The sequence below is a fragment of the Pseudophryne corroboree genome, chromosome 4 (genome assembly GCF_028390025.1).
Source record: "Pseudophryne corroboree isolate aPseCor3 chromosome 4, aPseCor3.hap2, whole genome shotgun sequence".
Taxonomy (NCBI): domain Eukaryota; kingdom Metazoa; phylum Chordata; class Amphibia; order Anura; family Myobatrachidae; genus Pseudophryne; species Pseudophryne corroboree.
The window spans coordinates 63,543,292-63,571,129 of NC_086447.1; the positions used below are offsets into that span (position 1 = coordinate 63,543,292).

General features: G+C 49.6%; 1 protein-coding gene across 3 annotated transcripts in view; it reads left to right on the plus strand.

Annotated features, from left to right (window-relative positions):
• Nucleotides 1-9,166: 9,166 nt before the first annotated feature.
• FDFT1 (farnesyl-diphosphate farnesyltransferase 1) overlaps nt 9,167-27,838 on the plus strand; it is a 29,881-nt gene continuing 11,209 nt past the window's right edge. The window contains exons 1-2 of one of the 3 annotated variants that reach the window (XM_063915106.1): nt 9,167-9,349; nt 22,121-22,218. In XM_063915106.1, coding sequence (XP_063771176.1) covers nt 9,251-9,349; nt 22,121-22,218 — 197 coding nt within the window. In that variant the 5' untranslated portion in view covers nt 9,167-9,250. Of the gene's footprint in view, nt 9,350-21,579; nt 21,664-21,728; nt 22,219-27,838 lie in introns of those variants that run through there. The other 2 variants (XM_063915107.1, XM_063915105.1) reach the window with 2 other exon arrangements.

Genomic DNA, 27,838 nt, shown 5'->3' on the forward strand with positions numbered 1-27,838 from the left:
AGGGGCATTACTACTGGGGGGGCATCAACAAGGGGCATTACTACTGAGGGGGGGGCATTACTACTGGGGGCATTATAACTGGGGGCATCACTACTGGGGGGGCAGCTACTGGGGGCATTATTACTGGGGGGGGGCAGTTACTGGGGGCATTATTACTGGGGGGCACCTACAGGGGGCATTACTACTTGGGGGCTAAACTACAGGGGCATTACTACTTGGGGGCTAAACTACAGGGGGAGCCAAACTACTGGGGGCATAACTACAGGGGCCAAACTATTGGGGGCATTACTACTTGGGGGCTAAACTACAGGGGGAGCCAAACTACTGGGGGCATAACTACAGGGGCCAAACTATTGGGGGCATTACTACTGGAGGCTAAACTATAAGGGGGGCATAACTACAGGGGCTAAACTGCAATGGGGCAAACTACAGGGGGGCATTACTACTGGTGGCTAAACTATAAGGGGGGCATAACTACAGGGGCTAAACTACAATGGGGCAAACTATAGGGGGGCATTACTACTGGTGGCTAAACTACTGGGGTCATAACTGCAGGGGCATTACCACTGGGGGCATAATGACTGGGGGCATTACTACAGGCAACATTACTACTGGGGGCAATACGGGCATTGCATAAGGGACACCACTACTATGGGGTCTATATAAGGGGCACTACCAGTACAGTGGACATTGCATAATGAGCGCTACAACTGTGGGCATTGTATAAGAAGCGCCACCTCACATGCACCGAAGCCACACGCAAATGTACTTGCCCCTTCCATGGTGCCCCCCCTTCCCCCTATCATTTTCTTCTGGATCCGCCCCTGGACGGACATGTATGTTTATACCCAGCCTAACCAGTTAGAGAACATCTTTAAGTTACAGGGGGTGGCGACTGTCCATTTAATAGATAATGAAGGGTAAAAGAATTTAATGAGCACTTCTAAAATAGAATTAATATAAAAAAACATAAAAAATATTATAATAGCACCAATTTAAATAATGGTTAAATATAGCACTAATCAGTAGGTAGATTAAATATGGGGTGGATCCTTTAGGGACACTTATACAACATTTAATTAATTAATGGGCACCAATTAACAACACATAATAATATAGGAGACTTCATCGTTAAAGGAGATAAAGGTATTCGCATAAATCCAACACTGAATAAATGAATCATTACAATTAATTAGCACCCAATAGATTCATATATAAATAAGATCCAACACTGAATAAATGATTTAATTAGCACCTAATAGAATTATATATAAATAAGACACAACCATTGGGTCAGATTAAATTTATTGATCCACCACCATTGCATCATTCTCTCTGATTTAATATTTAAGAGAGATAAAGATGGCACACACGGGGTTAAAAGAGTTAAAAAAAGAAATAAAATGTATAAATAGGTATATTATACATTAAGTATATTGCACTATATATTAGATAAGGATCACAAGCATTGAAAATATAAAAAAATAATAAGATTTTACTTACCGATAAATCTATTTCTCGTAGTCCGTAGTGGATGCTGGGGACTCCGTCAGGACCATGGGGAATAGCGGCTCCGCAGGAGACAGGGCACAAAAGTAAAAGCTTTAGGATCAGGTGGTGTGCACTGGCTCCTCCCCCTATGACCCTCCTCCAAGCCTCAGTTAGGATACTGTGCCCGGACGAGCGTACACAATAAGGAAGGATTTTGAATCCCGGGTAAGACTCATACCAGCCACACCAATCACACTGTACAACCTGTGATCTGAACCCAGTTAACAGCATGATAACAGCGGAGCCTCTGAAAAGATGGCTCACAACAATAATAACCCGATTTTTGTAACAATAACTATGTACAAGTATTGCAGACAATCCGCACTTGGGATGGGCGCCCAGCATCCACTACGGACTACGAGAAATAGATTTATCGGTAAGTAAAATCTTATTTTCTCTGACGTCCTAGTGGATGCTGGGGACTCCGTCAGGACCATGGGGATTATACCAAAGCTCCCAAACGGGCGGGAGAGTGCGGATGACTCTGCAGCACCGAATGAGAGAACTCCAGGTCCTCTTTAGCCAGGGTATCAAATTTGTAGAATTTTACAAACGTGTTCTCCCCCGACCACGTAGCTGCTCGGCAGAGTTGTAATGCCGAGACCCCTCGGGCAGCCGCCCAGGATGAGCCCACCTTCCTTGTGGAATGGGCCTTGACAGATTTAGGCTGTGACAGGCCTGCCACAGAATGTGCAAGTTGAAATGTGCTACAAATCCAACGAGCAATCGTCTGCTTAGAAGCAAGAGCACCCAGTTTGTTGGGTGCATACAGGATAACAGCGAGTCAGTTTTCCTGACTCCAGCCGTCCTGGAAACCTATATTTTCAGGGCCCTGACAACATCTAGCAACTTGGAGTCCTCCAAGTCCCTAGTAGCCGCAGGTACCACAATAAGCTGGTTCAGGTGAAACGCTGACACCACCTTAGGAAGAAACTGGGGACGAGTCCGCAGCTCTGCCCTGTCCGAATGGACAATCAGATATGGCTTTTGTGAGACAAAGCCGCCAATTCTGACACTCGCCTGGCCGAGGCCAGGGCCAACAGCATGGTCACTTTTCATGTGAGGTATTTCAAAACCACAGATTTGAGCGGTTTAAAATGTGATTTGAGGAATCCCAGAACTACGTTGAGATCCCACAGTGCCACTGGAGGCACAAAAAGGGGGTTGTATATGCAATACTCCCTTGACAAACTTCTGGACTTCAGGAACTGAAGCCAATTCTTTCTGGAAGAAAATTGACAGGGCCGAAATTTGAACCTTAATGGACCCCAATTTGAGGCCCATAGACACTCCTGTTTGCAGGAAATGCAGGAATCGACCGAGTTGAAATTTCTTCGTGGGGCCTTCCTGGCCTCACACCACGCAACATATTTTCGCCAAATGTGGTGATAATGTTTTGCGGTCACCTCCTTCCTGGCTTTGACCAGGGTAGGAATGACCTCTTCCGGAATGCCTTTTTCCCTTAGGATCTGGCGTTCCACCGCCATGCCGTCAAACGCAGCCGCGGTAAGTCTTGGAACAGACCTGGTACTTGCTGAAGCAAGTCCCTTCTTAGCGGCAGAGGCCATGAGTCCTCTGTGAGCATTTCTTGAAGTTCCGGGTGCCACGTCCTTCTTGGCCAATCCGGAGCCACGAGTATAGTTCTTACTCCTCTACGTCTTATAATTCTCAGTACCTTGGTTATGAGAAACAGAGGAGGGAACACATACACCGACTGGTACACCCACGGTGTTACCAGAACGTCCACAGATATTGCTTGAGGGTCTCTTGACCTGGCGCAATACCTGTCCAGTTTTTTGTTCAGGCGGGACGCCATCATGTCCACCTTTGGTCTTTTCCAACGGTTCACAATCATGTGGAATACTTCCCGATGAAGTCCCCACTCTCCCGGGTGGAGGTCGTGCCTGCTGAGGAAGTCTGCTTCCCAGTTGTCCACTCCCGGAATGAACACTGCTGACAGTGCTATCACATGATTTTTCGCCCAGCGAAGAATCCTTGCAGTTTCTGCCATTGCCCTCCTGCCGTGATGTTGTCCCACTGGATCAATACCGGCTGACCTTGAAGCAGAGGTCTTGCTAAGCTTAGAACATTGTAAATTGCCCTTAGCTCCAGTATATTTATGTGGAGAGAAGTCTCCAGACTTGATCACACTCCCTGGAAATTTTTTCCCTGTGTGACTGCTCCCCAGCCTCTCAGGCTGGCATCCGTGGTCACCAGGACTCAGTCCTGAATGCCGAATCTGCGGCCCTTTAGTAGATGAGCACTCTGCAGCCACCGCAGAAGAAACACCCTTGTCCTTGGAGACAGGGTTATCCGCTGATGCATCTGAAGATGCGATCCGGACCATTTTTCCAGCAGATCCCACTGAAAAGTTCTTGCGTGAAATCTACCGAATGGAATCGCTTCGTAAGAAGCCACCATTTTTCCCAGGACCCTTGTGCAATGATGCACTGACACTTTTCCTGGTTTTAGGAGGTTCCTGACTAGCTCGGATAACTCCCTGGCTTTCTTCTCCGGGAGAAACACCTTTTTCTGGACTGTGTCCAGAATCATCCCTAGGAACAGCAGACGTGTCGTCGGAAACAGCTGCGGTTTTGGAATATTTAGAATCCACCCGTGCTGTCGTAGAACTACTTGAGATAGTGCTACTCCGACCTCCAACTGTTCTCTGGACCTTGCCCCTATCAGGAGATCGTCCATTTTCTTTGAAGAAGAATCATCATTTCGGCCATTACCTTGGTAAGGACCCGGGGTGCCGTGGACAATCCAACCGGCAGCGTCTGAAACTGATAGTGACAGTTCTGTACCACGAACCTGAGGTACCCTTGGTGAGAAGGGCAAATTGGGACATGGAGGTAAGCATCCCTGATGTCCCGGGACACCATATAGTCCCCTTCTTCCTGTTCGCTATCACTGCTCTGAGTGACTCCATCTTGATTTGAACCCTTGTATGTAAGTGTTCAACTATTTCAGATTTAGAATAGGTCTCACCGAGCCGTCTGGCTTCAGTACCACAATATAGTGTGGAATAATACCCCTTTCCTTGTTGTAGGAGGGGTACTTTGATTATCACCTGCTGGGAATACAGCTTGTGAATTGTTTCCACTACTGCCTCCCTGTCGGAGGGAGACGTTGGTAAAGCAGACTTCAGGAACCTGCGAGGGGGAGACGTCTCGAATTTCCAATCTGTACCCCTGGGATACTACTTGTAGGATCCAGGGGTCCACTTGCGAGTGAGCCCACTGCGTGCTGAAACTCTTGAGACGACCCCCCCCACCGCACCTGAGTCCGCTTGTACGGCCCCAGCGTCATGCTGAGGACTTGGCAGAAGCGGTGGAGGGCTTCTGTTTCTGGGAATGGGCTGCCTGCTGCAGTCTTCTTCCCTTTCCTCTATCCCATGGCAGATATGACTGGCCTTTTTCCCGCTTGCCCTTATGGGGACGAAAGGACTGAGGCTGAAAAGACATTGTCTTTTTCTCCTTTATACGGCAATACTTCCATGTGCCGTTTGGAATCTGCATCACCTGACCACTGTCGTGTCCATAAACAACTTCTGGCAGATATGGACATCGCACTTACTCTTGATGCCAGAGTGCAAATATCCCTCTGTGCATCTCGCATATATAGAAATGCATCCTTTAAATGCTCTATAGTCAATAAAATACTGTCCCTGTCAAGGGTATCAATATTTTCAGTCAGGGAATCCGACCAAGCCACCCCAGCGCTGCACATCCAGGCTGAGGCGATCGCTGGTCGCAGTATAACACCAGTATGTGTGTATATACTTTTTAGGATATTTTCCAGCCTCCTATCAGCTGGCTCCTTGAGGGCGGCCCTATCTGGAGACGGTACCGCCACTTGTTTTGATAAGCGTGTGAGCGCCTTATCCACCCTAAGGGGTGTTTCCCAACGCGCCCTAACTTCTGGCGGGACAAGGTATACCGCCAATAATTTTCTATCGGGGGAAACCCACGCATCATCACACACTTCATTTAATTTATCTGATTCAGGAAAAACTACAGGTAGTTTTTTCACACTCCACATAATACCCTTTTTTGTGGTACTTGTAGTATCAGAAATATGTAACACCTCCTTCATTGCCCTTAACAAGTAACGTGTGGCCCTAAAGGAAAATACGTTTGTTTCTTCACCGTCGACACTGGAGTCAGTGTCCGTGTCTGTGTCGACCGACTGAGGTAAAAGGACGTTTTAACGCCCCTGACGGTGTTCGAGACGCCTGGACAGGTACTAATTGGTTTGCCGGCCGTCTCATGTCGTCAACCGACCTTGCAGCGTGTTGACATTATCACGTAATTCCTTAAATAAGCCATCCATTCCGGTGTCGACTCCCTAGAGAGTGACATCACCATTACAGGCAATTGCTCCGCCTCCTCACCAACATCGTCCTCATACATGTCGACACACACGTACCGACACACAGCACACACACAGGGAATGCTCTGATAGAGGACAGGACCCCACTAGCCCTTTGGGGAGACAGAGGGAGAGTTTGCCAGCACACACCAAAAACGCTATAATTATACAGGGACAACCTTTATATAAGTGTTTTTCCCTTATAGCATTTTAATATATATAGTCATATCGCCAAATAAGTGCCCCCCCTCTCTGTTTTAACCCTGTTTCTGTAGTGCAGTGCAGGGGAGAGCCTGGGAGCCTTCCCACCAGCATTTCTGTGAGGGAAAATGGCGCTGTGTGCTGAGGAGAATAGGCCCCGCCCCCTTTTCGGCGGGCTTCTTCTCCCGTTTTTCTGAGACCTGGCAGGGGTTAAATACATCCATATAGCCCCCAGGGGCTATATGTGATGTATTTTTAGCCAGAATAAGGTACTATCATTGCTGCCCAGGGCGCCCCCCCCAGCGCCCTGCACCCTCAGTGACCGCTGCTATGAAGTGTGCTGACAACAATGGCGCACAGCTGCAGTGCTGTGCGCTACCTTATGAAGACTGAAAAGTCTTCTGCCGCCGGTTTCTGGACCTCTTCACTTTTCGGCATCTGCAAGGGGGTCGGCGGCGCGGCTCCGGGACGAACCCCAGGGTGAGACCTGTGTTCCGACTCCCTCTGGAGCTAATGGTGTCCAGTAGCCTAAGAAGCCAATCCATCCTGCACGCAGGTGAGTTCACTTCTCTCCCCTAAGTCCCTCGATGCAGTGAGCCTGTTGCCAGCAGGACTCACTGAAAATAAAAAACCTAACAAAACTTTTACTCTAAGCAGCTCTTTAGGAGAGCCACCTAGATTGCACCCTTCTCGGCCGGGCACAAAAATCTAACTGAGGCTTGGAGGAGGGTCATAGGGGGAGGAGCCAGTGCACACCACCTGATCCTAAAGCTTTTACTTTTGTGCCCTGTCTCCTGCGGAGCCGCTATTCCCCATGGTCCTGACGGAGTCCCCAGCATCCACTAGGACGTCAGAGAAATAAAAATACTAGTGGATTGGAATAGTAAATAGCTACACAGTATCCAGCATCACTCCCGTTGGATATGGCGGAAGTGATGTCAGTGAAACGCAATCGGAGGTGCCGTGGAACGCATAAATGAAAAGTATATTCACGGACCTCAGAAGTTGGATTGGCATATTTGATAATGTACACATTAAGCAGGGAACACACTGAGGAGAGAAGAGAGGTACGTGTTGGTAATTATACCATTGGGACAGCCACCACGGCCGCACTGAGCCGTTCTCACTGCCGCATCACTTCCGCCTAATACACCGGAAGTGAAGGCAATGGAACGCACGCCGGGACCGCAGTGGAACGCATAGACAATTAATGTTCATCAAAGTATAATGTGCATAGATAATATGTGAATAAACCAGGTGTTTTTTATCACTTTGTGGTCATATTTCGGAAGAGTATTTTACATAATCAACATATACAGCTCCCTTTGACATTCTGTATTTTTATTTTATATCCCCTCCCCCTCGTCCCCCCTTCCCCATTCCCCCTCTGTGACGGGGTGCTGCAACCCAGCAGGGATCCATACTGATTGCCCATTACCGTTTGCTAGCCTATCCAGGCTTAATGTATTATTAGTTACCATATATGTATTATAATCCTTGTTAGCATATGCGGCCATCACTATGAGTTTGGCTTTCTGCAATTTTTTTTCCCTATATGCTTATACATCTTTTCAGAGTCTTCAGCTGAGTTTCAACTTTTAACTTCTCTCATGTTTTTAAAGCATCACATTTTCACTCACTGTTCACCCTCTTCGGGTGTCATACATTTCGTTTATTGCACATGTGACTATCTTTGTTTATATTTCCCTTCAGATATGACGGGTCTCCCCGGCGCCTGTTTGCAATCTCGTTGCTAGGCAACTAACACGTCAGCTATGCGCCGCTCGGGCGCCGCACCCGGAAGTTTCGGACACAGACGCCGGGAACACCTGTCTCAGCACGGCTTTATAAGGTGAGTGTTTCTCTGGGTGAGTTTGGTTCTCGCTTTTTTGCACATCACATTCCACATGGGTTCACTTACCTGAGGAAAAGGCTTGCTGCCTTGAAACGTCGTAAGACCTCCATGTTTTCCCTATTGTTTGCACTTTATTGTCCTGCCATGTTTTGCACATAAAAAAACTCTTTTTTAAGTCCTTGGAGTGCCGCCTCTCGTCCTTTTCCAGACACACCTGAGCCACAGGTGGGGAAGGTATTGAAACTATATATATATATATATATATATATATATATATATCCTCTACACATTTTTATTACTCTTGGGGTGTTTTTGTTTTATTGGTGTCGGAGGCACCGTGTAGCAATGGACGGTCCCGTGCTCTCCGCTGTACCCCTACAGCATGGGGCTTCAACCTGTGGCCCTCCAGCTGCTGTAGAACTACACATCCCAGCATGTTTTGCCAGTTTTGACAATAAAGCATGCTAAAATTGAGGTAGGGCATGCTGGGATGTCTAGTTCTACAGCAGCTGGAGCAGCAGGTTGAAGGCCCATGCCCTACAGTATTACATCTAGTGTGATAGGGCTTGAAGAGCCTGTGGCTGAGTGTCAGGGCCTGCTGGGACTTATAGTTCAACAACAGTTTGGGAACAAGAGGTTACTGGTGTAATACAGGAACTGGCTGTGTGACTATCAGTGTTTGCCATGGCCGCCAGGCACTGCTCATGTCTGTACTGTATATATACATAGCATACACTGGCTCTCAGCTCAGTGTCATCAGATGAGACTAGCGCACACACACACACACACACACACACACACACACACACACACACACACACACACACACACACACACACACACACACACACACACACACACACACACACACACACACACACACACACACACACACACACACACACACACACACACACACACACACACACACACACACACACACACACACACACACACACACACACACACACACACACACACACACACACACACCAGCTGGCCACGCCCACACGCCGGGGTGACTGACGTCACGCTCCCGGCTCAGCGAATCGCGCGTTTGCGCAATCCGTCACCCCAGCAACAGGTCCACCGTGATTGGTTGGCACCCCCTGGTTCGAGACCCCTCTCCCCAATGAGAGCCGTCAGTCCACTGTGGAGCTGCGCGGCTATTGGCCGGCGTCGGGCGGGGGCGGGGGCTGTCATAGCGGTAAGTCAGGAGGAGGATGCTGTAGCCGGGAACAGACGGCTGCTCATCATCGTACACCGGCAATGGACATCGTCAGGTCGCTCGGGCACCCGGAGGAGGTCTACAACCTGCTCAGGTTCAAGATGGGCGGCTGCCGGGCTGTCATGGCCAGGATGGATCGGGTAAGAGGTTACAGGGGAGCGGTGACCGGGATGTCACACGTCTGCTGCCGCCATGTACTGTCCTAGTGCTCTGCTACTGTGTACTGCTGCCATATACTGTCCTAGAGGTGGTCCCACTGTCTGCCATGTACAGTCCTAGAGGTTGTCTAAGTATCTGCTACCTGTCCTAGAGGTGGCCCCAGTATCTGATTCCTGTCCTAGTGTCCTACTACTGCCATGTACTGTCCTAGAGGTCATCCCAGTATGTGATAACTGTCCTACTACTGCTATGTACTGTCCTAGAGGTCATCCCAGTATGTGATAACTGTCCTACTACTACTGCTATGTACTGTCCTAGAGGTGCTCCCAGAGGCTGCTACTCAGGTCCCAGCATTCAGCTAACACTCACCTGTCTTGTCACTACTGCCATGTGCTGTCCTAGAGGTTGTCCCAGTATGTGCTACTAACCTGCCCTAGAGGTCATGCTGGCACCTGTCCTAAAGGTCCCAACATCTGCTAATCATCTGTCCTAGAGGTCCCACCATCCAGCAATTTCTCACCTGTCTCAGAGGTCCCACTAACTGATACTCATCTGTTGTAGAGGTCCAAGTAACTTCTACTCACCTGTCTAGGAGGGTTTCCCAGCATCCCGCTACTTGCCTGTCCTAGAGGGCGTCTCAGCATTCTGCTACTCGCCCGTCCTAGAGGGTGTCTCAGCATTCTGCTACTCGCCCGTCCTAGAGGGTGTCTCAGCATTCTGCTACTCGCCCGTCCTAGAGGGTGTCTCAGCATTCTGCTACTCGCCCGTCCTAGAGGGTGTCTCAGCATTCTGCTACTCGCCCGTCCTAGAGGATGTCTCAGCATTCTGCTACTCGCCCGTCCTAGAGGGTGTCTCAGCATTCTGCTACTCGCCCGTCCTAGAGGGTGTCTCAGCATTCTGCTACTCGCCCGTCCTAGAGGGTGTCTCAGCATTCTGCTACTCGCCCGTCCTAGAGGGTGTCTCAGCATTCTGCTACTCGCCCGTCCTAGAGGGTGTCTCAGCATTCCGCTACTCGCCCGTCCTAGAGGGTGTCTCAGCATTCCGCTACTCGCCCGTCCTAGAGGGTGTCTCAGCATTCCGCTACTCGCCCGTCCTAGAGGGTGTCTCAGCATTCCGCTACTCGCCCGTCCTAGAGGGTGTCTCAGCATTCCGCTACTCGCCCGTCCTAGAGGGTGTCTCAGCATTCCGCTACTCGCCCGTCCTAGAGGGTGTCTCAGCATTCCGCTACTCGCCCGTCCTATAGCGCATCTCGCTGCTCGCCTGTCCTAGAGGGTGTCTCCGCAATCCGCTACTCGCCTATCCTATAGTGCGTCCCAGCATCTTGCTACTCACCTGTCCTAGAGGGTGTCTCGGCCCCCCTCTACTACTTACCTGTCCAGGAGATCTCACTATCTCACCTGTTCTAGTATTCTTCTACTCGCCTGTCCTTGAGGGTGTCCCAGCATCCCGCAATCACATCTTAGAGAGTCTCAGAAATCTTCCACTTACTTATCTTAGAGGTCCCAGTATCTGCTGCTCACCTGTCCTAGTGTCCTACTGCTGCTGCCATGTTCTGTCCTAGAGGTGATCCTAGTGTCCTACTACTACTGACGTGCTGTCCTAGAGGTCATCCTAGTATCTGCTACTCATCTGTCCTAGAGGTCATCCCAGTATCTGCTACTACTGCTTGAGTGTGTCCCAGCATCCCACTAGTACTCGCATGTCCTAGTATCCTACAACTACTACAGCTATATACTGTCCTAGAGGTCATCCCAGTATCTGCTAGTCACATGTCCTGGTGTCCTGCTACTACTGCCATATACTGTCCTTGAGGATGCCCCAACATCCCGCTACTACTTTCATGTACTGTCCTAGAGGTCATCCCAATATCTGCTACTCACCTGTCCTACTACTACTACTGCCATGTACTTTCCTAGAGGTGGTCCCCAGTATCTGCTGCTGCTACTACTACTACTACTACTGCCATGTACTGTCCGAGAGGTGCTCCCAGAGGCTGCTACTCATATGTCCCAGAGGTCCCAACATTCAGCTAACACTCACCTGTCTTGTCACTACTGCCATGTACTGTCCTAGAGGTTGTCCCAGTATGTGCTACGAACCTGCCCTAGAGGTCCCACCATATAGCAATTTCTCACCTGTCTTAGAGGTCCCGCTAATACTCATCTGTTGTAGAGGTCCAAGTAACTGTAACTCACCTGTCTACGAGGGTTTCCCAGCATTCCGCTACTCGCCTGTCCTAGAGGGTGTCTCAGCATCCCGCTACTCGCCTGTCCTAGAGGGTGTCTCAGCATCCCGCTACTCGCCTGTCCTAGAGGGTGTCTCAGCACCCTACTACTACTTACCTGTCCAGGAGATCTCACTATCTCACCTGTTCTAGTATTTTACTACTCGCCTGTCCTTGAGGGTGTCCCAGCATCCCGCAGAATTCTTCCACTTTCTTATCTTAGAGGTCCCAGTATCTGCTACTCACCTGTCCTAGTGTTCTACTACTACTGCCATGTTCTGTCCTAGAGGTGATCCCAGTGTCCTACTACTACTGACGTGCTGTCCTAGAGGTCATCCCAGTATCTGCTACTCATCTGTCCTACTACTACTACTACAGCCATGTACTGTCCTGGAGGTGATCGCAGTATCTGCTACTACTACTGCCATGTACTGTCCTAGAGGTGGTCCCAGCATTCAGCTAACACTCACCTGTCCTGATACTACTGACGTCATGTACTGTCCTAGAGGTCATCCTGGCACCTGTCCTAGAGGCCCAACATCTGTTAATCACCTGTCCTAGAGGTCCCACTATTCAGCAATTTCTTACCTGTCTTAGAGGCCCAAGTAACTTCTACTCAGCTGTCTAAGAGGGTTTCCCAGCATTCCGCTACTCGCCCGTCTTAGAGGGCGTCGCAGCATTCCATTACTCGCCCATCTTAGAGGGCGTCCCCGCATCTCGCTACTCACCTGTCCTACAGGGTGTCTCAGCACCCTACTACTACTTACCTGTCCAGGAGGTCTCACTATCTCACCTGTTCTAGTATTCTACTACTCGCCTGTCCTAGAGGATGTCCCAGCATCCCACAATCACTTGTCATAGTCAGTGTGCTGCTACTTACCTGTCTCAGTATACTCCTACTACTCCTCTGTCCCATAGAGGAACCAGGAGCATGCTACTATTCCATCATCCTGGTATGTCTGTACAGTAACTCACCTGTTCTAGAGAGTGCACCAGCGTTCTTCTACTCGCTAGACCTAGAGGGTGGCCCAGTATTCTTACTCTCCTGTCCTAGAGGGTGTCCCTGTATTCTAGTCACCAGTCCTAGAGGGTGTCTCTGTATTCTTACTCGCCTGTCCTAGAGGGTGTCCCTGTATTCTAGTCACCTGTCCTAGAGGTAACCCAGTATCTGCTACTCACTAGTCCTAGAGGTCCCAGTATCATGACACTCGCCCATCCCGCAGCTTGCTGCAGCATCCAGCCACTAGCCTGTCCAGCAACTTGCCCCAGCACCCAGCCACACGCCCATTCTGCAGTTTGCCCCAGCGTCCAGCCACACGCTCGTCCAAGTGTCCCGCCACTCAATTGCCCCAGCCTCCTGCCACTTGCCTGTCCCACAGCTTGCCCCAGTGTCCCGCCACTCAATTGCCCCAGCCTTCTGCCACTCGCCCGTCCTACAGCTTGCTTTGATATACATCTACTAGCCAGCCCGAGCTCTTGCCCCAGAATCCCACAGCCTGCCACTCCCAATAGTGAGAGAGCGAGTTGAACCACACGCATCGGTTTCATTCCTTACAGTCACTGGTGAGAGCAGAACCCCAGACACCTAACCCAGGTGAGCTGATATTACACCGAGGCAGCAACGTCACAGCAGCTGAAGTTACCGCGTTCTGGGGTTTTTGACCTTTGTCAGGTCCTATTAAGTCACTAAGCCGGCTTATACACAAGGCAGCAGTCTACCATGATGACCGTAAGGACACTTCTATTACTGTGTATGACTAGACCAGCAATATACAGCGTGGCAGCGGCCATTCATGCTGATAAATGCAAATACTCATCAATCTGATTAAAAGGAGCCGTCCAATCAGCTTCCATTAAACAGTCTTTGCACTGTATCGGCATATATCAGTGACCCCACTGTCTAATACATGAGCACAGGAAGCACAGAGGTCTCAGGCAGGGCTGCTATAATATCCCTTTTATCAGGGACACGTATGAATTACACAGGTTCTGCGGCTGAATACAAACAGGTGAACTGCAGACTTGATGCCAGCCACCGCACCTGTGTACTTCATGCGTTCCTGATTTTATGATGGCAACCCTAGTCCCAGGTGTCGCCCGGCGCCCCAGCGTTTCTCCTAATTAAAGGTACAGGTCGCTGTCCTCAGTAGGTTCACCAAAACACTGCACACACAAATACAAATATTGAGTAAGCAGCGCATAATGGCGGTATTTCAGACCTGATCGTAGATGTGCTAAATTTAGCGCATCTACGATCAGCTTCCCTGACATGCGGGAGGACGCCCAGCACAGGGCTAGTCCGCCCCGCATGTCAGTCCTTACCCCGCCGCATGTGCAGTTCAGACCTGATCGGCTCGCACAGCACAGTATTCAATTGTTTGAAAAGTCAGTTGGGTGTCTTTTTTTTTTTCTCCTATCTAATGGACAGGAAAAATACAGACACCCAACCGACTTTCTCTAACGTCCTAGTGGATGCTGGGAACTCCGTAAGGACCATGGGGAATAGCGGGCTCCGAAGGAGGCTGGGCACTCTAGAAAGATCTTAGACTACCTGGTGTGCACTGGCTCCTCCCACTATGACCCTCCTCCAAGCCTCAGTTAGATTTCGTGCCCGGCCGAGGTTGGATGCACACTAGGGGCTCTCCTGAGCTCTTAGAAAGTTATAGTCTTAGAATGTTATTTTCAGTGAGACCTGCTGGCAACAGGCTCACTGCAGCGAGGGACTAAGGGGAGAAGAAGCGAACTCGCCTGCTTGCAGCCGGATTGGGCTTCTTAGGCTACTGGACACCATTAGCTCCAGAGGGATCGACCGCAGGCCCAGCCTTGATGTTCGGTCCCGGAGCCGCGCCGCCGTCCCCCTTACAGAGCCAGAAGCAAGAAGATGGTCCGGAAAATCGGCGGCATGAAGACTCTGTCTTCACCAAGGTAGCGCACAGCACTGCAGCTGTGCGCCATTGCTCCTCTCACACACTTCACACTCCGGTCACTGAGGGTGCAGGGCGCTGGGGGGGGCGCCCTGAGGCAGCAATAAAAACACCTTGGCTGGCTAAAATACCTCAATATATGGCCCCAGGGGCTATATATGAGGTAAATACCCCTGCCAGAATTCCATAAAAAACGGGAGAATAGGCCGCGAAAAAGGGGCGGAGCCTATCTCCTCAGCACACTGGCGCCATTTTTCCCTCACAGCTCGGCTGGAGGGAAGCTCCCTGGCTCTTCCCTGCAATTCTACAGTACAGTAAGAGGGAAAAGAGAGGGGGGGCATTAAAATTGGCACTGTAAACAGTATATTATATAAAAGCTATTAGGGACATAACTCAGTTAGTCCCTGTATATATATAGCGCTCTGGTGTGTGCTGGCATACTCTTACTCTGTCCCCCCAAAGGGCTTTTGTGGGTCCTGTCCTCGTTTAGAGCATTCCCTGTGTGTCTGCGGTGTGTCGGTACGGCTGTGTCGACATGTTGAATGAGGAGGCTTATATGGTGACAGAACAGAGGCCGATATATGTGATGTCGCCCCCTGTGGGGCCGACACCAGAGTGGATGGATAGGTGAAAGGTATTAACCGACAGTGTCAACTCCTTACATAAAAGGGTGGATGACGTAACAGCTGTGGGACAGCCGGCTTCGCAGCCCGCGCCTGCCTAGGCGTCTCAAAGGCCATCAGGGGCTCAAAAACGCCCGCTCTCTCAGATGGCAGACACAGATGTCGACACGGAGTTTGACTCCAGTGTCGACAAGGTGGAGACATATACACAATCCACTAGGAACATCCGTGACGTGATCCCGGCAATAAAAAATGTGTTATACATTTCTGACTTTAACCCAAGCACCTCTAAAAATGGGTTTTAGGTTTGGGGAGAAAAAACAGGCAGTGTTTTGTTCCCCCATCAGATGAATAAATGAAGTGTGTGAAAGCGTGGGTTCCCCCGTTAAGAAACTGGTAATTTATAAAAAGTTACTGATGGCGTACCCTTTCCCGCCAGGTGGATAAGTTACACTGGGAGATATCCCCTAGGGTGGATAAGGCGCTCACACGTTTGTCAAAAAAGGTGGCACTGCCGTCTTAGGATACGGCCACTTTAATAGGTACCTGTTGATAAAAAACAGGAGGCTATCCTGAAGTCTGTATTTACACACTCAGGTACTAGACTGAGACCTGCAGATAGTGCTGCTGCAGCGTTGTCGGTGACCCTGTCAAACAGGGATACTAGTTGGCAAACATAAAAACATATTAAAGACGTCGTCTTATATATGGGGGATGCACAGAGGGATATTTTGCCGGCTGGCATCCAAAATAAATGTAATGTCCATTCTGTCAGGAGGGTATTAGAGACCTGTCAATGGACAGGTGATGCTGACTTAAAAAGCGCATAGAGAGCCTTATAAGGGTGAGGAATTATTTGGGGATGGTCTCTGGGACCTCGTATCCACAGCAACTGCTGGGAAGAAATAATTTTACCTCAGGTTTCCTCACAGACAAAGGTACAGTCCTTTCGGCTTCAGAAAAGCAAGCGGGTCAAATGGCGCTTACTTTCTGTACAGAGACAAGGGTAGAGGGAAAAAAGCTGCACCAGTCAGCCTGTTCCCAGAATCAAGATTCTTCCCCCGCCTCCTGTGAGGCCACACCATGACGCGGGTGCTCCACAGGTGTAGCCAGGTACGGTGGGGGGCCGTCTCAAAAATTTCAGCAATTAGTGGGCTCGCTCACAGGTGGATCCCTGTTTCTTTCAAGTAGTATTTTAGGGGTACAAGCTGGAATTCGAGATGTCTCCCCCCAGCCGTTTCCTAAAATATGCCTTGCTGACAACTCCCTCAGGCAGGGAGGCTGTGCTAGAGGCAATTAATAAGCGGTATTCCCAGCAGGTAATACTCAAGGTGCCCCTACTTCAACAAGGACGGGGTTACTATTCCACACGGGTTGGGGTACCGAAACCGCATGGTTCGGTGTGACCCATTTTATATTTAAAATCCTTGAACACAAAAATTCAAGTTCAAGATGGAATCGCTCAGGGCGGTTATTCCAAGCCTGGACGAGGGGGATTACATGGTATCCTGGGACATCAAGGATGCTTACCTGCATGTCCCCATTTACCATCCTCGCCAGGAGTACCTCAGATTTGTGGTACAGGATTACCATTACCAAGTCCAGACACTGCCGTTTGGACTGTACATGGCACCGAGGGTGTTTTATCAAGGTAATGGCCGAAATGTTGATACTCATTCAAAAAAAGGGAGTTGTAATTATCCCGTACTTGGACAATCTCGTTATAAGGGCGAGGTCCAAGGAGCAGTTGGTAGTCGGGGTAGCACTATTTTGGAAAGTGCTACAACAGCATGGTTGGATTCTAAACAGTCCAAAGTCACAGCTGGTTCCTATGACGCGTCTACTGTTCCTGGGGATGGTTCTGGACATAAACCAGAAATAGTGTTTCTCCCGGAGGAGAAAGCCAAGGAGTTGTCATCTCTAGTCAGAGACCTCCTGAAGCCAAAATAGGTAGCGGTGCATCATTGCACGCGAGTCCTGGGAAAAATGGTAGCTTCCTACGAAGCAATCCCATTAGGCAGGTTCCATACAAGAACTTTTCAGAGGGACCTGTTGGACAAGTGGTCCGGATCGCATCTTCCGATGCATAGGCTGATACCCTGGTCCTTGGAGACAGGGTTATCTCTACTGTGGTGGCTGCAGAGTGCCCATCTTCAAGAGGGCCGCAGGTTCGGCATACAGGACTAGGTCCTAGTGACCATGGATTCCAGCCTTTGAGGCTGGGAGGCAGTCACACAGGGAAGAAATTTCCAGGGACTTTGGTCAAGTCAGGTTATTTCCCTACACATAAATATTCTGGACCTGAGGGCCATTTACAATGCCCTGAGGCCGGCAAGGCCTCTGCTTCAAAACCAGCCGGTACTGATCCAATCAGACAACATCACGGCAGTCGCCCATGTAAACCAACAGGGCGGCACAAGAAGCAGGATGGCGATGGCAGAAGCCACAAGGATTCTCCGATAGGCGGAAAATCATGTGTTAGCACTGTCAGCAGTGTTCATTCCCGGAGTGGACAACTGGGAAGCAGATCTTCTCAACAGACACGACCTCCACCCGGGAGAATGGGGACTTCCTCCAGAAGTCTTCCAATAGGATTGTACACCATTGGGAAAGGCCACAGGTGGACATGATGGCGTCCCGCCTCAACAAAAAGCTATAAAAGATATTGCACCGGGTCAAGGGACCCTCAGGCGATAGCTATGGACGCTCTGGTAACACCGTGGGTGTACCAGTCGGTTTATGTGTTCTCCCCTCTGCCTCTCATACCAAAGGTACTGAGAATAATAAGAAGGCGAGGAGTAAGAACGATACTCGTGGATGGCCAAGAAGAGCTTGGTACCCAGAACTTCAAGAATTTATATCAGAGGACCCATGGCCTCTGCCACTCAGACAGGACCTGCGGCAGCAGGGGCCCTGTCTGTTCCAAGACTTACCGCGGCTGCGTTTGTCGGCATGGCGGTTGAACGCCGGATCCTGAAGGAAAAGGGCATTCCGGAGGAAGTCAGTCCTACGCTTACTAAAGCCAGGAAAGAGGTTACAGCAACTCATTATCACCGCATATGGCGAAAATATGTTGCATGGTGTGAGGCCAAAAGGGCCCCAACAGAGGAATTTCAACTAGGTCGATTTCTGCATTTCCTGCAAGCAGGAGTGACTATGGGCCTTAAATTGGGTTCCATTAAGGTACAGATCTCGGCTCTGTCGATTTTCTTTCAAAAAGAACTAGCTTCAGTACCTGAAGTTCAGACATTTATAAAAGGAGTGCTGCAGAGTCAGCCCCCGTTTGTGCCTCCTGTGGCACCTTGGGATCTCAACGTGGTGTTGAGTTTCTTAAAATCACATTGGTTTGAACCACTAAAAACCGTGGATCTGAAATATCTCACGTGGAAGGTGGTTATGTTATTGGCCTTGGCTTCTGCCAGGCGAGTATCAAAGTTGGCGGCTTTGTCTTGTAAAAGCCCTTATTTGATTTTCCATATGGATAGGGCAGAATTGAGGACTCGTCCCCAGTTTCTCCCAAAGGTGGTGTCAGCGTTTCACCTGAACCAGCCTATTGTGGTGCCTAGGCTACTAGGGACTTGGAGGACTCCAAGTTGCTAGACGTTGTCAGGGCACTGAAAATATATGTTTCCAGAACGGCTAGAGTCAGAAAATCTGACTCGCTGTTTATCCTATATGCACCTAACAAGCTGGGTGCTCCTGCTTCTAAGCAGACTATTGCTCGTTGGATTTGTAGTACAATTCAGCTTGCACATACTGTGGCAGGCCTGCCACAGTCAAAATCTGTCAATGCCCATTCCACAAGGAAGGTGGGCTCATCTTGGGCGGCTGCCCGAGAGGTCTCGGCTTTACAACTTTGCCGAGCAGCTACTTGGTCAGGGGCAAACACGTTTGCAAAATTCTACAAATTTGATACCCTGGCTGAGGAGGACCTGGAGTTCTCTCATTCAGTGCTGCAGAGTCATCCGCACTCTCCCGCCCGTTTGGGAGCTTTGGTATAATCCCCATGGTCCTTACGGAGTTCCCAGCATCCACTAGGACGTTAGAGAAAATAAGAATTTACTCACCGGTAATTCTATTTCTCGTAGTCCGTAGTGGATGCTGGGCGCCCATCCCAAGTGCGGTTTATCTGCAATACTTGTACATAGTTATTGTTAACTAAATCGGGTTATTGTTGAGCCATCTGTTGAGAGGCTCTATTGTTTCATACTGTTAACTGTGTTTCATATCACGAGTTGTACGGTGTGATTGGTGTGGCTGGTATGAGTCTTACCCGGGATTCAAAATCCTTCCTTATTGTGTACGCTCGTCCGGGCACAGTACCTAACTGAGGCTTGGAGGAGGGTCATAGTGGGAGGAGCCAGTGCACACCAGGTAGTCTAAGATCTTTCTAGAGTGCCCAGCCTCCTTCGGAGCCCGCTATTCCCCATGGTCCTTACGGAGTTCCCAGCATCCACTACGGACTACGAGAAATAGAATTACCGGTGAGTAAATTCTTATTTTTCCAACAATTGAATTCCCCCCAATGTGTCTGAAATATTAATTTACACAGTCTGCCGGCTTTTGTCAATATTTTATTTACAAATGTATTTTAGTATATGAAAGGTGCATACACACTTGCAGAGAAAATGAGCGACGTCCCTCATTATCGCCCTTCCTGAGCAACGAAGCTCACTCTCTCGGCAGGTGTGTATGTCGCCGACCAGCTATGCGCGGACCCGCGGGTCATTAATAACCCTCACTGCTGGTCGTGCAGGCAGCTCCATTTGGACTGGCGTCCAAGAGCTGGCCGCTGCCTGGCGTCACTGAGCGATATGGTCATCATATCGCTCATTGCTGCCAACCGCCCGGCCCAGGAGGGGGATACACTAGGTGACGTCGCTCATATAGCACGCCGCCTAGTGTGTACCAGGAGAACTACTGTCATACACTCTGTGTTCCTATTTATACCCCTTTTACACCAAAATCCCGGGTCAAACCCGGGACTCCACCCATTTATACAACAGTGCCGATCCAGGATATTCCTGGATCGGCACCGTTTACACTGCACCCGGGTGCAGTGTCTTGTGGGCCGGTGCTTAGAGATGATGTCATCTCCAAGCGCCAGGAAACACTGCAGATCCGGACTCCGGAGCGTCTCACCGGGTGCAAGCCCACCAAACTGGAAGCTGCTGTGCTGCCCCCAGCCTCCGGCGCTTAAAGGCACCAGACATGGCGCTGCTGTCTGCATAGACAGCATGTGCCATGTCCCCAGCCACTGCATGGTAACTAGCATGGCATCGCTGTCTGCATAGACAGCGTGTGACGTGACCCCCAGTCTCCCGACCACCTGCTGGACACTGTGGTTCAGGTGGTTTGCCATGCTGTAAATGGGTGACCCGGCTTACCCATTTACACCACCTCCTCCTCCTACCCCGAGTCTTACCCGTGTACAACCCTGCGTACAAGCCGGGTTGGATTCCCGGGAAAGTGGTCCCGGGGTTTAGGAGAAGGACCCTTTTACACCACCTGCAGTCCCGGGATTTTGCGCGCTCCCGTTCAAAATCCCAAAATATTTCAGGTGGTGTAAAAGGAGTAATAGTAAATATATAGGAACATATGGGTTATCCTATATAGGAAATCCAACCTGTTCTGCATGTTTCCACATGTAACCCCAGATATGCAGGTAAGCAGCTGTGCCTTCTAGCTATACCTCTCACAATGAAAGTAATGTTAGCTGCAACCTCATTGCAATTGCTACAGCGAGATATGGCTTCATACAGTGATGTGTGGGGGTCATTCAGACCTGATCGCAGCAGCAAGTTTGTTAGCAGTTGGGCAAAACCATGTGCACTGCAGGTGAGGCAGATGTAACATGTGCAGAGAGAGTTAGATTTGGGTGGGTTATATTGTTTCTGTGCAGGGTAAATACTGGCTGCTTTATTTTTACACTGCAATTTCAATTTCAGTTTGAACACACCCCACCCAAATCTAACTCTCTCTGCACATGTTACATCTGCCCCACCTGCAGTGCACATGGTTTTGCCCAGCTGCTAACAAATTTGCTGCTGCAGTCAACTCTGACTTACCCCCTATGTCCTTATATCTGCAGTTAAATTCCCCCGCTGCTGCTGTGCATCATGTCCGGTTAATTCTTCATACAAGACATGAACACCAGTGGGTGCGAGGCCTCAATAGGAGCTACTCACCTGTGTTGTGTGTCTACATGTGTAACATGCATGTGTTGTGCTCTCCTGTGTTGGCTGTGTATATCTGTCCTAATAGCAGACACCTGTGATTAGCTGACAGCACCCTAACGGTGGGGGGTTGGGGCTGGGAATTGCTGCATGCTGCCTGAGCCTGTGGCAGGCCAAGTTTTCAGCATAGCCCATGACAAAACATATGTTGCAGAATGCACATGCAGTATAATTGCACCGGATGTGCGTTTTTATATGCATCCTGTTTTAAAGGGGCTGGTCAGACAACAGCAGCTTAATGTCTTGTTGCTGTAAGACTTCTATCCTTAAGGGCGAGCGAGACAGGAGGTGTGCAGCATGTAAACAGTTAATAGCTGTAGATGGTCCGGCCCTGCCCATTGAGCGATGAAAACAAGGGGGAGGGTGCAGCAGAGTGGGTGCGCTGCTTGTGTTGTCTCTGGTGCAGTGTACTGTAACACCAGTGTCCATGGGCTCTTGGCTTCCCCTCCGGATGTACTGTAGCTGTGCCTGGGGGCACTGCTCATGATCCCTGGGAGCTGTCAGCAGGGAAGAAAGCTTTCTCCACGTTTGGCCCATGGCCAGTGTAAACTGCAAGGTTGCTGTCGCTCTGTTCAAGAGGACACTATGCCTGGGCCCTGCTCAGAAGCCCAGTGGTCAGCGGTCGCTGCTGACTGTGAGCAGGCTGCAGGAGAGGGGGCTGAGGGAAGGCCGCACGGTGCAGAAATGCTTCTCTCCACAAAACCTGTCCGCCTGCAGATTTCATCCTGTGTCTCTGCCCCGACAGGAGTCCATGACTGACAGCTTGCAGATCTGCTACAAGTACCTGAACGAGACCAGCCGGAGCTTTGCAGCCGTGATCCAAGCCCTGGACGGGGAGCTGCGGTAAGTAGCCAGCCTCTCGCCATGTGCTGACCCTTTACTACCACACGGTGTAACACTAGCCAGATGTTTCAGGAACTTTTCTGTGTCCTAGTTAATCTATATGTGTGTGTTTTATTATACAGCTGTTTATCCAGCAACTTTGTGCAATCACGTGGCTTTGTTTTCTTTCCCAAAAGTGTCCCAAGGTCATAGGAGGAACAACCTTCACACCAATAATAAATACCCACAGTAATAGATGCCACAGTAGTAAAATAGACCCCCCAAAAGTGTAAAGTGAAGTTTGCCTGCTGGTGCATTTTATACTAAGATGTATATCAGGAGGGGAGAGGGTGTGCTAGTGAAGTTTGCCTGCTGGTGTATTCCACACTAGGGTGTATATTAGAAGGGGGAGGGTGTGCTAGTGAAGTTTGCCTGCTGGTACATTTTACACGGAGATGTATATTGGGTGGGGGGAGGGTGTGTTAGTGAAGTTTGCCTGCTGGTGCATTCCACAATGAGATGTATATTGGGGAGGGTGTGCTAGTGAAGTTTGCCTGCTGGTGCATTTTACACTGAGATGTATATCGGGAGGGTGTGCTAGTGAAGTTTGTCTGCTTGTGCATTCCCCACACTAGAATGTGTATAAGGGGGGTAGGTGCTGTATTCATTATCTCTGCCCAGTATCTGATTGGCTGTGATGTTGACTTGACATTAGCCACTCCCTGGGTATTTTGTATTGTAACACACCCCACACAATTAATAACACTGTGCTGTCACTGTTAGAGCTGCCAGTTGCTGTGTTACTCTGCTGATCAATAATTATATGTCTTTCTAAAGCTTATAAGGGTGATGGTAGCCAAGCAATTTACTTACACCCCTTTCACACATTGGATTTTAGCCGGTAATATGCTGGGTCAGCCTGGGTCGTTTTCTACGTGAAATGGTTGAAAATCCCGGGACTTGGACCCTGGTCTAAAGCCTTATGCTCCCCTACCCTCTGGCTGGTCACTGTACCCTCTCCCCCATGTCACAACGGTGCAGTAGAAGTCTGTGCTGGGCAGAGCACGTGGGAAGGATTCTGTTAGTAAACTTGGCTTGGAGCTATGGGGCTTTTCTCTAACGTCCTAGTGGATGCTGGGGACTCCGTCAGGACCATGGGGAATAGCGGGCTCCGCAGGAGACAGGGCACATCTAAAAAAGCTTTTAGGTCACATGGTGTGCACTGGCTCCTCCCCCTATGACCCTCCTCCAAGCCTCAGTTAGGTTTTTGTGCCCGTCCGAGAGGGTGCAATCTAGGTGGCTCTCTTAAAGAGCTGTTTAGAAAAGTTTTTTTTTAGGTTTCTAATCAGTGATTCCTGCTGGCGACAGGATCACTGCAACGAGGGACTTAGGGGAGAGACTTGCAACTCACCTGCGTGCAGGAGGATTGAAGTCTTAGGCTACTGGACACTGAGCTCCAGAGGGAGTCGGAACACAGGTCAGCCTGGGGTTCGTCCCGGAGCCGCGCCGCCGATCCCCCTTACAGACGCTGAAGAACGGCAGAACGGAGGTCCGGAAACAGGCGGCAGAAGACTTCAGTCTTCATGAAGGTAGCGCACAGCACTGCAGCTGTGCGCCATTGTTGCTACACGGCTCACTGATCTCGGTCACGGAGGGTGCAGGGCGCTGCTGGGGGCGCCCTGGGCAGCAATATAGATTACCTTAGAGGCAAATAAATACATCACATATAGCCATTAAGGCTATATGTATGTATTTAACCCAGGCCAGTTTTCCTAATAACCGGGAGAAAAGCCCGCCGTGAAAGGGGCGGAGCTTATTCTCCTCAGCACTCAGCGCCATTTTCCTGACCAGCTCCGCTGGTGAGGAAGGCTCCCACTCTCCCCTGCACTACAGAAACAGGGTTAAAGAGAAGGGGGGCATAAATTGGCGATATAATTATATATTAAGAGCCCATATATAAAAACAACACCTTCTAGGGTTGTTATATACATTATGGCGCTTTTGGTGTGTGCTGACAAACTCTCCCTCTGTCTCCCCAAAGGGCTAGTGGGTCCTGTCCTCTATCAGAGCATTCCCTGTGTGTGTGTGCTGTAGGTCGGTACGTGTGTGTCGACATGTATGAGGAAAATGTTGGTGAGGAGACGGAGAAAATTGCCTGTAATGGTGATGTCACTCTCTAGGGAGTCGACACCAGAATGGATGGCTTACTTATGGAATTACGTGATAATGTCAACACGCTGCAAGCCGGTTGACGACATGAGACAGCCGGCGGACAAATTAGTAGCGGTCCAGGCGTCTCAGACACCGTCAGGGGCTTGTAAAAACGCCCATTTACCTCAGTCGGTCGACAGACACTGACACGGACACTGACCTCAGTGTCGACGGTGAAGAAACAAACGTATTTTTCCTTTAGGGCCACAAGTTACATGTTAAGGGCAATGAAGGAGGTGTTACGTATTTCTGATACCACAAGTACCACAAATAAGGGTATTTTGTAGGGTGGGAATAAACTACTTGTAGTTTTGCCTGAATCAGATAAATTAAATGAAGTGTGTGATGATACGTGGGGTTCCTCCGACAGAAAGTTATGGGCGGTATACCCTTTTCCCGCCAGAAGTAAGGGCGAGTTGGAAAACACACCTTAGGGTGGATAAGGCGCTCACACGCTTATAAAAAAACATGGCGTTACCGTTTCCAGATACGGCCGCCCTCAAGGAGCCAGCTGATAGGAAGCTGGAAAATATCATAACAGTATATACACACATACTGGTGTTATACTACGACCAGCAATCGCCTCAGCCTGGATGTGCGGCGCTGAGGGGGCTTGGTCGGATTTCCTGACTGAAAATTTTGATACCCTTGACAGGGACAGGATTTTATTGTCTATAGAGCATTTTAAGGATGCATTTCTATATATGTGTGATGCGCAGAGGCATATTTGCATTCTGGCATCAAGAGTAAATGTGATGTACATATCTGCCAGACGAAGACACGACAGTGGTCAGGTGAGGCAGATTCCAGACGGCATATGGAAGTATTGCCGTATAAAGGGGCGGTCCATTGGACCTGGTGGCCATGGCATCAGCTGAAAAATCCGCCTTTTGTTACCCCGAGTCACAGATTGGCAGAAAAGGACACAGTCTTTTCAGTCTCAGTCCTTTCGTCCCCATACGGGCAGGCGGGCGAAGGCCAGTCATATCTGCCCAGGGGGAGAGGAAAGGGAAGAAGACTGCAGCAAGCAGCTCATTCCCAGGAACAGAAGCTCCTCACGGCTTCTGCCAAGTCCGCAGCATAACGCTGGGGCCGTACAAGCGGACTCAGGTGCGGTAGGGGGTCATCTCAAGAGTTTCAGCAACACTCGCAAGGGAACTCCGGGATCCTACATGTAATATCCCAGGTGTACATTGGAAATTCGAGACGTCTCCCCCTCACACAATTCACAGGCTGTATTCCCAGCAGGTGATAATCAAAGTACCCTTCTTACAACAAGGAAGGGGGTAGTATTCCACACTATATTGTGGTACTGAAGCCAACCGGCTCGGTGAGATCTGAAATATTTGAACACTTACATACAAGCGTTCAAATCAAGATGGAGTCACTCGGAGCAGTGATAGCGAACCAGGAAGAAGGGGACGATATGATGTCACTGGATATCAGGGACGTTTACCTACAGGTCCAAACTTGCCCTTCTCACCAAAGGTACTTCAGGTTCCTGGTACAGAACTGTCACTATCAGTTCAGACGCTGCCGTTTGGATTGTCCACGGCGCCCCGGGTCTTTACCAAGGTAATGGCCGGAATGATGATTTTTCTTAAAAGAAACATGGACGCTTTCCTGATAAGGGCAAGGTCCAGAGAACAGTTGGAGGTCGGAGTAGCACTATCTTAAGTAGTTCTACGACAGCACGAGTGGATTCTAAATATTCCAAAATCGCAGCTTTTTCCGACGACACGTCTACTGTTCCTAGGGAAGATTCTGGACACAGTCCAGAAAAACGTGTTTCTCCCAGTGGAGAAAACCAGGGAGTTATCCGAGCTAATCAGGGATCCTCCTAAAACCAGGAAAAGTGTCAGTGCATCAGTGCACAAGAGTCCTGGTAAAAATGGTGGCTTATTACAAAGCAATTCCATTCGGCAGATTTCCCGCAAGAACTCTTCAGTGGGATCTGCTGGACAAATGGTCCGGATCGCATCCTCAGATGCATCAGCGGATAACCCTATATCCAAGGAAAAGGGTGTCTCTCCTGTGGTGATTACAGAGTGCTCATCTTCTAGAGGGCCGCAGATTCGGCATTCAGGATTGGATGCCGGTGACCACGGAGGCCAGCCTGAGAGGCTGGGGAACAGTCACACAGGGAAAAAATTTCCAGGGAAGTGTGATTAAGTCTGGAGAATTCTCTCCGCATAAATAAGCTTAGAGCAAATTTATAATGCTCTAAACTTAGCTAGACCTCTGCTTCAAGGTCAGCCGGTATTGATCCAGTGGGATAACATCACGGCAGTCGCCCACGTAAACAGAAGGGCGGCACAAGAAGCAGGAGGGCAGTGTAAACTGCAAGGATTTTTCGCTAGGCGAAAAATCATGTGATAGCACTGTCAGCAGTGTTCTTTCCGGGAGTGGACGACTGGGAAGCAGACTTCCTCAGCAGGCATGACCTCCACCCGGGAGAGTGGAAACTTCATAGGGAAGTTTTTCAACATGATTGTGGACCGTTGGCAAAGACCAAAGGTGGACATGATGGCGTCCCGCCCGAACAAAAAACGGGACAGGTATTCCGCCAGGTCATGAGACCTTCAGGCGATAGCTGTGGATGTTCTGGTAACACCGTGGGTGTACCAGTCAGTGTAGGTGTTCCCTCCTCTGTTTCTCATAACCAGGGTATTGAGAATTATAAGACATAGAGGAGTATGAACTATACTAGTGGCTCCGGATTGGCCAAGAGGGACTTGGTACCCGGAACTTCAAGAAATGCTCACAGAGGACTAAGGGCCCGGGGAGCTAAGAAGGGACTTGATTCAGCAAGTACCATGTCTATTCCAAGACTTACCGCGGCTGCGTTTGACGGCATGGCGGTTGAATGCCGGTTCCTGAAGGGAAAAGGCATTCCATAAGAGGTCATACCTACCCTGGTCAAAGCCAGGAAGGAGGTGACCGCACAACGTCATCACCACATGTGGTAAAAAATATGTTGCGTGGGTGAGGCCAGGAAGGCTCCACGACGGAAATTCAACTAGGTCGATTTCTACACTTCCTGAAAACAGGAGTGTTTTGGGCCTCAAATTGGGGTTCATTAACATTTAAATTTCGGCCCTGTAGATTTTCTTCCAGAAAGAATTGACTTCAGTTCCTGAAGTCCAGATTGTAAAGGATGTATTGCATATACAGCTTTTTGTGCCCCTAGGGGCACCGTGAGATCTCAACATAGTGTTGGGATTTCTTAAAATCATATTGGTTTGAACCGCTCAAATCTGTGGATTTGAAATATCTCACATGGCAAGTGACCATGCTGTTGACAAATATCTCACATGGGAAGTGACCATGTTGTTAGCCCTGGCCTCGGCCAGGCGATTGTCAGAATGGGCGGCTTTGTCTTACAAAAGCCCATATTAAAAATTTTCCATTTGAACAGGACAGAACTGGG